The sequence below is a fragment of the Oryzias latipes genome, chromosome 22, assembly GCF_002234675.1.
Source record: "Oryzias latipes chromosome 22, ASM223467v1".
Classification (NCBI taxonomy): Eukaryota; Metazoa; Chordata; class Actinopteri; order Beloniformes; family Adrianichthyidae; genus Oryzias; species Oryzias latipes.
The window spans coordinates 4955925-4968425 of NC_019880.2; the positions used below are offsets into that span (position 1 = coordinate 4955925).

The 12501-nt window shown below is 41.5% G+C and overlaps 1 protein-coding gene across 2 annotated transcripts in view; it reads right to left on the minus strand.

Annotated features, from left to right (window-relative positions):
- Window positions 1-218: 218 nt before the first annotated feature.
- The window catches only part of LOC101175360 (ephrin-A2), a 100872-nt gene continuing 88589 nt past the window's right edge, over window positions 219-12501 (minus strand). Inside the window, exons 2-4 of one of the 2 annotated variants that reach the window (XM_011490165.3) lie at window positions 9126-9418; window positions 3657-3722; window positions 219-2299 (exon numbers count right to left, since the gene is read on the minus strand). In XM_011490165.3, the coding sequence (XP_011488467.1) occupies window positions 2178-2299; window positions 3657-3722; window positions 9126-9418 (481 nt within the window). In that variant the 3' untranslated portion in view covers window positions 219-2177. Of the gene's footprint in view, window positions 2303-3656; window positions 3723-9125; window positions 9419-12501 lie in introns of both variants that reach the window. The other variant, XM_004082446.4, reaches the window with a different exon arrangement.

Below are 12501 nucleotides of genomic sequence, written 5' to 3' on the forward strand. Positions count from 1 at the left end.
GATTGAAGAGGGTGATTTCATCTGAATAATTTCATGCCTGAACTGGCAAAGCTCAGCGATCGCCGTTCCAAGAGTTTGACGTCAGAAGACGATTGACTGTGCAAATAAAGAGGCTGCTGGAGTGCACGTATAAACCCAATCATCTCCCCTTTGAGGATAAAAAAAAAACACATAATGAGAGGTAAGTCATAACTCTGAAGAAAGTCCACTGAATCGGCTCATTTTTCTTTTTTTGAGTAGACAAAAAGACAATCTTTATTTGTGTGTTTCTCTTCTTTGCTCTGACTTCTGTGTTTACTTGTTGACTGACTTTAATGGCTAAAATCAGCTTCCACAAAAACACCATGAACAGAAAAAAAAAAAAAAGACAAAATCATACATGACGCTCAGACCTGAAGGCCTCCTACCACTACCAACCATGGATCACAAGCCAGAGAAGAAGAAGAACAATAGAAGGACAGCATCAGTGGATAGAAGAAGAGAAAACATTATTTTTAATCCTCCACAGGCTATAACCCATCACTGCATCCCACAAAGGAGTAATTAACAGTGATTTTAAATGCTACAAAAATAAGATGAAATACGGGGAAAAAAGCTTTTTCCCTTGTTTGTGTTTTCTTGTGTGTCTTTGTACATGTGTGTATGTCCATGCTATGTCTTTGTAAATGTCTAGAGCTGCACTTGTTTCTCTACAATGTCAGTAGGTGTTGGTATCTGGATGTGTGTGTTCACAGTGCTTACTCGTCGAGTCCCAGACCCTTGATGCAAATGCTCTAACTCCCCCTCTCTTTGTGCCGTTTCCCCCTTATAGTTCATGAGTGCTTCCACCCACACCCTTGTTTGTGTACGTGTGTATGTCTGCCTGCATGCATGTGTGCGTTTCGGTGCACTGCCACACACAAGCAAACACCTTGCTTCATTTGCCACAGTCTTAACGCTTCCCTTAATGGTTTAACCCGCAGACCCGGAACTAGCTTCAGTCATTGTTTACGCCCATCGTGCTCTGACTTGGGCTCCAAGGGCCGATTTCCAGTCAGTTTCACCCTGCGGGTCCATTTATCTTCCCGGCTCGAGCTAATCCATCAACGGCTGAAAGTCAGACAGGGGAAACTGTGTGAGGAGAGAGGCGGAGTTTTCCTTTTTGATGTCCTAAAAAGTCCCAGGGAGAACGAGAGCGGGAGCAGGGCGCTTCCCAATTTTTTTTTTCCCCATGAAAAAATATATCATCATTAGAAACAACATTGATCTTAAGGTTTCACAGTGGTCATGCAACTTGAGTGTCACCTCCTTTTTCCCACGTTTCCATTCTCACTTTGACTCCCCAGACCCCACCTCCAAGTCCCAGACCTGTTCAGTCCTGCCAGTCCGAGAGAAGGTACTGTGAGTGACCATAGTCACAATAATACACAAAGACATAAAGGTGGGTGACCAGTGGTACATTCATACAAGAGAAAGTCTTGGTCCAAAAGTCACCCGAACCAGTCGACATCAGACGGTGCTGGAGGAGCCTGTGCTGCCAGGCCGTGATAAATGCTTTGTTTAGAAACATGAAAAAGACAAAAAAAACAAAAAAAAACAAGCCCCACCTGAAAATATACATCTCTGACCAGAGTGCAAGCCCACCCCCCCGGTGCTATCATTAGCTATGATTACGCTTGTCATCTCAAAATGAAATCGGCTCTTCTCTTGAACAATAACAGTAAGAACATTTCATTTTTTTTGCTTTTGGAGGTTGCAAAACTTTGAGATTGGTGCAAAAATGACCTAAAATGTTTGTGCATCCACGTCTGTTGCTGAATGCATCGGCACTGGTGACAGGGGCGCAACTGGGGATGACAAGTTTAATCATGGCTACAGTTTCACGCCAACGACGACCAGAGTCTGCAGTCAAATCAAACAAGCCCCCCCTGATATGAAGACCTTTCCTCCTCTGAGATGTGCTGATCCACCCAGAATTCAGAGATCGGAGATGAAGGGCAGCTTAGCCCTTGTAGCCATGCCTGGGGAGGATGTGCATGGTTGGGGCTATGAAAGGGACTGGCAGTGGGTGTAGTCAGTGGTCAGGTGGAAGTGGAAAGATGGGTTAGAGGGCTTCCCTGAGGGGTGGTGGATTTAGAGGGACAGCCAGCCCAGCCTTCATCCTGGGTTTGGAGCTCCACATAGTCAGGTGGGGGGAGTCACAGCCACAGATAGAGTCCCAGGAACACCAGACCCGAAGCTGCAACCAAGGCCAAGCACCCTGTCCTGGAGCTGGCTCCTCCATCAGTCAGGAAGGGCTCCGGGGAGTCGTATCCCGAACCATCTGAAACAGAGAGACGAGAGAAAAAAGAGGGGCGACAAAAAATCTGAACCAACGGGGACGAGCAGACAGATGCAAAGACGAAAGAACACCAAAAACAAGAGCATGAAAGTGGATTCTGAAAGACACAGAGTATGAGAGATGATCTGTCACGATGAAATACTGAGTCTGAGCTACCCCCCCCCCCCCCCCCCCCCCCCCCAAAAAAAAAAACACTCAACTGTCAGCGGTTAACGAAAGGCAAAGAGTGTGCGACAGAAAGAAACGAGTAGGAGAAAGAGGGAGAAGGGGAAGACGACAGCAACTGAGAGCTCTGCAGGGGGGTTTAACCAACCTAATTACAGTTTAATCACAGAGACTCAGAATCTGGAGCAGCTGACACACACACACGCGCGCACACACACACACACTACTCCCTTACAGTGACAGCTTTTCACTGACGAGATGGAAGTCGCAATGTCATACAGATTTAACAGCGAAAAGAAAAAAAAAAAACCTCAAAGAGGAGCTGCTAAAAAGTGACAGAATAAAAAGAATGTGTGTTGTTTCAGTAATTATGGAGGAGGAGATAATTTCCTGCCTCTGTAGTGAGATCTGGAATGATCTGAGCCTGAAAAGCTGCGGAAAAGCAGACTTTCTTTTGTGGGAATCTTCAAAGCTGTGCCATCATCTGTGGGGAAGTGCTGCCATCCAGGCTTGATTCCTTAATCTGTGTACGGCGGAAAACTCCGGAGGTTAACTTTGAACAGGAGTGCACGTAGATTTCCAAGAAAAAGCAGGTGTGGGCGGCTAAAGAATGGGACGCTTGTTCACGTCAGACTTTTTTGGAGTTATTTATGAATGGCAGCTCTGCAGGCCAACATCATGTATAGGTGACATTTTTAAAATAACTTCTCCTCTTGTACCTTCATAATTAAAATCCTCACTTTTGAAATAAAATAACACTTTTTGTTTATTTTTCATTCTTTTATGTAAATCTTGCGGTCAGAGCAATCTCAAAGCTTGCCAAAAATCGGAGAGCACTTTCAGTCAGCCTAGTTATCTTTTTCACAAGGACAGAAGGTCTCCCTCACACCCAGTGTGATGGGATGTGAAATGAGTGTGCCACTTTGTGTTTTTGTGTTTGCTATGTTCCTGTGAATGCATCAGAATAAATGTGTGTTTTCGTGTGCATGTGTGTGCAAAAAAAAAAAAATAAAAAAAAAAAAAGAGCTGCCTGGTTGGTCTGAGAATCAGAGCAGAGAGGTCTGTTGGTGCACTCCAACAAACCTCTTTTCCACTCCTGGTTTGGGCTCAAAAAGGCAATCTGGACCTTTGTGAGCAGAGTGTGTGTCTGTGCAGCCTGAATGTGACTTACCTGGAGGTCTGACATACACCTTCAGCTTTAGACAGGCCCGCCCCACGTGGTTTGGGTGAGGAGACGCTGCAAAGAGACGAAGGAGATGAGTTTATAGATGATTCGAAGAGATTTGTTTGTGTCTAAAGGCCGTGTCACACTGCCACTACTGGCATTTTGCGCATTTGCCACTTGTGAAACTTCGGTCCTCCTCGATACATACATGATATACGTAATTCACAAGTGTTTCTTGAAATTGTCATTTGTGGACTTGCGCAGATGTCCGTCGAGGGGTTTCGGCTGACGGGTTTTTAAGGGAATTCAGGTTTAAGCTGTTCAAAAATTTGGGTCAGTTTAGAACTACGCAATGTATGTTTATTTTACCCAGTATAATAATGTATAATTATATATTATGTTTAATGAATAAGTATAAGTATATTATGTCCAACGGACACACATGTACCACATATGTCTAACTTTAATATTGTGTATACGGCGCACATATGATGTTAAAATTATGTAATTGATGTACAAATCACTGATAAATTGCATATAAACAGCACTGATTTACATGTTCTTTGCGTAGTTTATTTGTACTTCTTCCCTGGTTTTAATGTGGTTCATTTTTGATACACCTGTGAAAATTTCACACAAAGACCACAACTTTTCTTACCTTTTCCACATATATTTACATATGACCAATTTTCAGTTTTTAAATATTACAGTTATACTTTTTCAACTGATTTGCAATTATCCAAAATGCCTGCTAAGTAATATCATGGAAACTTGCTTACTGCTGCTTCAATATAAACCCAAACACAACTAACCTCATGCTTGTTGCTTTTGTACTTCTTTAAACCTTGACCTTTGTTTTGTTTTTGTTTTTTTCTTGTCTTTGCACCACATTACTGGAGCAATGTCTTTTGTTGGCCATTTAAAAACATGTCACATATTTATAGTCATCTGTTCCACAGACTAGTTAAGGTTCACATCATGTAGATGAATCTCCATTGTAAATGGCGTGGCCTAACCAATTAAAGTACATTTTCACAAGAGAAACCTTTGATCCCATGTATTGGCTTATAGATGACAAATTAGTGTCCTCCTCATTTCTGCTGCCCATTAAAACATATCAAGCGAATGCATGACTCTTTTATCACTAGTTATACTTTGGTTTTTACTGAATTGTTAAACATATTAAACAATTATGTACACCTTTTAGGATCCTGATGTTGTTGTAGCTGCTGTGGAGTATTGTGAAATTCAATGAAAAGCTGAGCATGGTAAACAAGTCTGTGATAGATCAGCTTTCCCAATGGGAATTTGGTCACTCTGCCATTCACACCTGGGGGAAATTAACAAACTCTTAAGTCTATTTGACTTGCATGTCTTTGGAATTGGAAAGAAAAAAAATCCATGCAAATTCCCTACAGATGTTGGTCCCCCTTCCTGTGAGGTGACAGTTGCAGCCACAGAGTGTGCAGTGTGCAGCTCAGACTGAATACCAAAAAGAATAAAAAAAAGGTTGAAAAGTTACCGTTATCAAACTTCAAAGAACACCAAATGAAATTGAATCTGGGTTTTTAGTCCCACCTGACTCTGATGTGAAATGGAGCTGCAGACCTCGGGGGGAGACGGCGACCAAGTCTCTGACCACTCAAGCACACACACACACATAAACGTATGGGGGCTTGTAAAAGAACGCACACACAGTAGTGGCTACAGAAAAGTGCATGGAGACCTATTGTCCTTCTCCCTTGAGGAAGTTTGCACCCTGAGCTCAACGTGACCCAATGGAAGACCATCATCAAGACCCACAGAGTGCACGAAACAAATCTGACCCTGCCTTTGGCCTCTCATCTCTCCTTGCTTTTCCTCAGCTCCTCCTTTCATCCTTCTCTTTTCCTTTCACCTCTTGTATCCTTGCATCGTTCATATACTTTTCTTCACAATTTCTCCAACCAGTCGGAACACCACCCAGTGAGCAGAGAAGAGTTGTTAAGGTTACCGTAGAACAACTTTTCTCTAACATCTTCTTTTTTATCTTTTCTGTTGAAGACCAACTTTGATAAAAAAAATTGTGGCTTCTGTGTTTTTAACATGTTTTTGTGGCTTCATATTCTGATTTTGGAGGATATATTAAGAAAATTAGGCTTAAAATTGCATTTATATTCAGTATTTATTTTTTCCAAATAGTTGTAAATAAGGAGCAGACAAAAAAATGCAGTTTGAAAAACACAGCAAATACAGTGGGCAACAAGCCCCCTGCTCCACTTAAGGACGACTAAATTGATGGACATGTTTGTTTTACCCGTCCGACCGTCTGCCTCAAAACTGTTTGGCTGGAAAGCTCCAATATTGCTCGCCCGCTTTGATGCATTGGTATTGTTAGGTCGGAGGTGTGAGAGTCTGTTAGCTATACAGCATGTAAACATTTAGCTTAGTTTTGGATGATGGCAAGGGGGGTGGGGCTGCTTCACGACTCAGAGATGAATTTCTAATGAACTACTACAGAATACCTATGTCCTAGAAAATGACAGATTTTGGTGATTTAGGCTAAAAATTATATAATTAGAGCAAAAAGAAAAAATGTATTTAACAAAAAAAAAAACCACAGGCAGACTTTCTTTCCTGCACCTGTTAACAGTTTCCATTCTTGTCGTTTTTTAGACCCCTTTCACTTCCCGCTGCACCACTGTTTCCCAGCATGACCACTATCTGCTGTCTCCTAAAAACTCATTGAAAACCACTGAACCTCATCCGATGGCAGCAAGGAGAAATAAGGGGTGGTGCAGACCTGTCAACATGTCAACCACGTGACAAATGCACATCAACGTGCACACGCTCGTACAGGTCTTCTCCGGCTTTAAATCACTGCCAAGGATCAGTGTTTTTACAAAAAGATCGGAAAGTCTGGGTTGTTCAATAGCTGCCGGAGCATCGTTCCACATCACACCCAATCTGGACATGAGGGAGACTCTGAGACTCTATAAGTGTGAACTGATGACAGACGGTGAGAAATGAAAATGAGTGCGCGCCTGTCAGTCAACATGATGGACACGGCTTTTCACAGATTCACAATTACTTGACAACTGACCCGCGTGACCGGCTCCTCCCCCCCACAACACATGCATTCAAACAGACTCACAAACACTCCAGTCGTGTGGAATGCTCACAACCCACTGGCCTCCAGAAACACAATACCAAAGTCAGCAACTATACATCTCTGGAGGGGCCAAGCCGTCCTTACATGAGAGTAAAAACAAAGAAGCGTGTGTTTGTGTGAGTCTGTGCCAACTGGGAAAAGTGTAGTAGGACACCAGGAGGCTCTTATATTTGGCTTTTTAGCTCTGTGACTGTCGCCTGCTGAGTCTTTGTGAAAGTGCTGACTAACTTGGACAAGTGCAGTATCTGCAAATGTTCCATAATTTTTTCAGAATATGAATGTGCAGAGGGTTTAAAGCTGCAGTTTTTATTGCTTTTCATTTGTTTTCTACCAGATGCATTTCTTACTGAGTTATTCCTCAATGTCTGCGTAAAAAAGATGAAGATCCGTAGCCATAAAATGAAAGAAACCTGTGCCAGAGTCTTACTACGACTCTTTCCTGCTTTGTCTGAGTGTTCCTTCCCCTCCCTGAGCACAGACAAAATCACTATGACATGATAAACACAGTCCAAGGACAGAAGATTTCTGTCCTGCTTGCAGACTGACCCTAAACCATTGTCTCAGAATCTGTGCCCCATCATGATTGATGGCAGGGATGCATCATCTCCTGCTGAAAAGGTCAAGGTTAGTTTTCGGCCGACTGTGCAGAGGTAATGCACAAAGAAATGGGCAGACCTATGTCAGCCTTCATACTGGCAGCAAAACCACTTTGGTCAGTGGTAAAAATATTGTGACAAGTCTTAGGATGGTGAAATAAGGGACAGTGTTTGTCAGAGCAAGGACTTAAGGGACTGTTTTCATTCTGTTTTGCTATTAAAGCAAATGATACGAGTTCACGGAGTATCATAAGATACTTTAATCAACTATAAACAGCAACACAAAAAGTGTTTGTAGTTTTTTTGTCATTGTTATACTACATTTCTAAAAATTCTTCATGGTCACTGAGTAGAATTTGTATGGGAGAGCTCTCCAAACCTGGTCTTTAATATCCAACAGCCTGTTTGCTTTTCAGTCATCCCTGTTCTGCTGATTGTTAAGTACCTAAAGACACTTGATCCAGCTAATCATCTAATTACAGGCAAGGAGAATGGAGCTTGTTGAAAAGCAACCAGGGTGATGGATCTTTAGAACCAGGTTTGGAAGTGGATAAAGTTTTACTTTCGTTGGAATCCCAGCTGGGACCTTTCTGTGTGGAGTTTGTACGTCCTCCCCGTCCATGCGAAGTTTTCTCCGGACCCTCCGGGTTCTTCCCACATACACCGTAAGTGTAGGTGTGTATGTGTGTGTGAGTATGTGGCTTGCAACAGACCGACGACCTGTTCAGGGTCACAGGGCCATACACCTTCACACAATTAAGTCACTAATTAACATCTGAAACATGTTTTTGGACTGTGGGAGGAAGCCGGAGTGCCCGGAGAAAACACTCCACACTCCTGTGTGGATAACTCCACACAGAAATGTCCCAGCTGGGATTTGAACCAGGGCTTTCTTACTGTGAGGTCCAAGTACTAAACACTAACCATTGTGCAGCCCCAATCATTTTTCAACTTCAGCAAATCAGAGAAGTGTTGATATGGTAATTATCCAGTGAAAAAAACAGTAAATTCAAACAATAAGCCTCATGCAAATCAGCTCAAGACAGAGGAGTAATATGGCCCTATTCTCTACAACAAAGTTTGGGCATCAGCAGTAAAGTTTTTGAAAGTCATTTTTAAAGTACTTTACAAAGATCACCAACTGATTAGCTCTAAACTGTCCAAACAAGTAAAGCCTTGCTCTTGCATTTGGCACGCCGAGCAGTTGAAAAGATTGTTTACAAGTAATTTGAAGCTGGTGGTTTTTCTCTGTCTGGTGGAGGAATGATATCTTTTTAAAACTGTTCAGAAAAACTGTCTCAGGGGGACAAAGCTCATTTGTGACACTAATACATCACTTGTTGGTGTGAGGCGAAACGTCAATATGGCTAATACAAAAATGATTACAAAATACCTCTGGCGACATTTTTACCACTTTGCTGAGCTCTCCGTTTATGATCGCGACAGACTTCAAGGAGATACATGGAGAACTAAAGGGAGAGGGGGGCGGTGGGACGTGTATTTATGTCCGCCTGTGGGAGTGCGATCAGCATCACGGGCCGCGTTTCAAAACTCGCTCTATCAGCCTGTGTTAAATGCATATTTACACATTATTTACAAATGCATACTGAATGGCAGCATGCTCACAATACAAAGACAGACCCTCACTCAGACATTTACACAACGAGCAGCCTCTCTCTGTGCTCAGAATTTCACTCAGAGACACAATCTGTTTTGGTGATGACCTACAAATGTAGTAGTATTCATGTCCAGGCCTGAACTCAAAGCCCAAGGAAAAGGGAGTGAAGAGCTGGAACTTCTCCGAGAAACGCAGAGGCCCGTCGGCGCCGCTGGGCCGGTTACACTCCCAGCGCTTGAAACCACGCATCCTGTGCTGGCAGGTAGTGTAGCCCTCATGGTTGACCATGAACAGGATGTAGCGCTCCATTCGACCATGGGATGGAGGACCTTCATAGTAAGGACAGTAGATGTCTAGATAGTCATTGATGTTCACTGCCACTCTGTACTCTCCATGCCAGAACCTGGAAGACACAAAAAAAATGCATTCATGAAAGAAAGTAAGCAACCAAACCACTTAGAACTCCAAAGATTAATATGAATTATAAAAGATTTCAAAATCAGCACATTTTTCCATATGATTAAATACACTTAAAAGGCATTCATTTTTTAAAAGAAAAAAAGGAAAAAGACAATGCGCCTTATATTCTGATGTGGATTGCTTCATATATGGATTCATTCTGGTTGTGATTACTGAAGTTGAAGCAATCATTAGAGGTTCACTGCGCTTGGTCAAAATGGTTGGTTGAGTGTTGTGAATACGCTAATGTAGCTAACATGTACTGTGTATTTTTACATGTTCCTGTTCCTAAAGCCAAGTACACACAAGTCATTTGATGGACATTCAAGAATATATATTTAGCTTCATGGTGTTCACACTGGACAAGCAGGGAGGGGCTTCTTCGTTATTTTCCTCTCCTTTTCCTGTAGGTGGCGCATGTCTGCCGCCTACAGTTAGAAGAGGCTTGGTGTGCAATGTTGAAGCTGTGCAAATCTAGCCAGTTGAGCTTGAAATGCTTGTAAGTGGATATAAATGACCGTGGTGTCAGGAGAGCCTTGATTTATCTTTATTTAAAAAACAAATCTTTAGGCTCATCTGGGCTCATCAGACAAACTAGCAACGCTCCGTCAAACCTGAGTACCTGATTAGTCAAAGTTTGACCTGGTTTAGCTGGCAATGTGCATTCAGTCGCCAAATGTTTTGTCTTTAGAATCCCAAAAATGGTCGTAAAAACTCGCAGAGCTACGCTTAATCGTGTGAGTTTTGTACGCGAAAGCCCAAAACGTGCATTAACAGGTGGTCATATAGACCTTTCATTTGAAATGGCTGCTTGAATGCGTGTTGTCAAGGCGAATGTGTGAATATCCGTCTGATTCAAGTTGCGAACAAAGTTGGGAATTTCAGGTATGGTGAATACACTAACATGTCTAATGATTCTAAAGTGGCAAGTGTGTAGTGGGTTACAAACAAGATCTAGTTTCACCTTGAACGCAGTTAATAAAGTCTGACTGAATGACAGACTTATCTCTGAGTCTTTCCTCACTAAATGCGCTTTACAGTATATGAGTGCGACTCATATACAACACAAGTTTGAAGATAGATTTCTTTGCATTCAGTGCGCACCATGATGCAGAAAATACATTACTATGGATCTCATAGTAAAATCTGTTTATTTCCAGATTTATTCTGCAATTTGTTGCAATGCCGGCCAATAATATGATTGCAAACACTTTGAGAGTGAGCATTTCTTTTTTTTAGGACTAAAGCATCTTCAAAGACCTATCAATATTTTTTGATAGAGGATCTTTGAACTATTGGACCCACTGGAGTGTACTGCAAAACATTCCTGGATGCCCCCCCAAAACACCCTAAAATCCACTCATATGCAGCCTTCAAACCAGATTTATTTTGATAAAGCTCTTTGAGCTATGGGCCATGGGAATTAGAAGAGGGAATGAGCTGAATGGAATGATACATAAGAAAAGATGTTCATGGGATGTTGGAGAGCGCATACGATCATCTGAGCCCCCTAAAGCGGTGTGCAGTCAGTGTCCACCCAGTTCAGTGCACATAAAGATCACAAGGAAGAAGGGAGGTTTGTTGAAATGTGCAAAATAAATTCACAGATAAGTGGAAATATGTGCATTGTTCTATGTTTATATCAGAGCAATTTTCTTTGCAGTTTATTTCCTTGTGGCACACAGTCAAAGAAGGCAGGAAATAAAATGCAGATTCTGAAATGCATAAGATGGTGCTTGAACTCAGTGACACCTCCTCTCATTGCTTTTCAACTGCATCTGCTATGAAACATTAAAAAACATATGACTGCATTTTTCCTTCCCTTCACACAAGATGGGTTCTTTTTATGTTAATCATAAGTGCCAAAGTTGCTTACGTGGGAACTGAGCTTCTGTTTATATTCTTAAAGTCAGTGGAGTGAAACAGTCTCTCTTCAAAGGGGAAATGTTGAGGGATATTTTGTGTTGGTGTTGTTGTCAAGTCAGTCTAGCTTTCTAGACATTTGGACTCACTTGTCTTCAAGGCAGAACACTTTATCTATGTCCAAATGTTTTTATCAAATATTACAGATTAATGTTTTTTTTTCCATTAAAAAGTTTAAGTAGGAATACTTTATTTGCTGGTCAGTCATAAGTTATTTACTTTGCTCCAGACAGTGTCTAGGCGTGTGCTTGGTGGATGTGGAACTGACTGAATATGGACAGCTGTTTAGATTTCTGCTTGCATCCTTCAACTCACACCGAGGAGAGATCCCCATCCTTTGCCGTCTTCTGAAACCTCCTCCAGAACTTTTCCTGTAGACTCACATTTGCTCCCAAACCATTCGACAACTTGCAAACTTTCACAAAAGCCCCCATAGGACGTATCTTTTATGCAACCTCTGGTATAAACTTACAGTGGCGGACTTAGCAGTTTTGGGGCCCCAGGCGAACAATAACATGGGACCCTCTGCAGCGGTTGTACCAATTTTTTCATTTTTTTATTCTTACCGATAGGGTATAAATAACGTCCTTACTGGTCCACTTTTAGAACACTTCAATGAAAAGAATCAATTTTGTTTAAAGAATTTAAAATTGAAATCATACTGATATGTTAATGAAGTGTATTTTACATTATATAAATTTTATATAATAAATCTATCCAATGCGCTAATTTGTTAATCCATCACTTTTTAGGAACAAATTACAATTTTCTGTCTTTTCTTTAATTTGTCAGAAGATAGAGGGCAAAACAAAAACACTTGAATGAAGGAACAATAAATAAATAAAAAGAAATATTTTCAAAGTTACCATTTTCTTCCCCTCCTTTTACCTTTCCTCTACTTTTCTTCCACTCTTCTCATCCTTTACTTTGTTTTACCTTCTTTTAGAGCTTTTTTATTCTGTTCTTGTTTTTCTTGTTTTATCTGTCTTCCAGCACCTTTGGAAGTTTGGTAACAAGTGTCTTGCTTTCTCTTTGCCTTTTCATCTTTTCACAGCTCCATAGACCACTATGCTTCATTTGACCACTTTAAAAAGAAAAAATTGA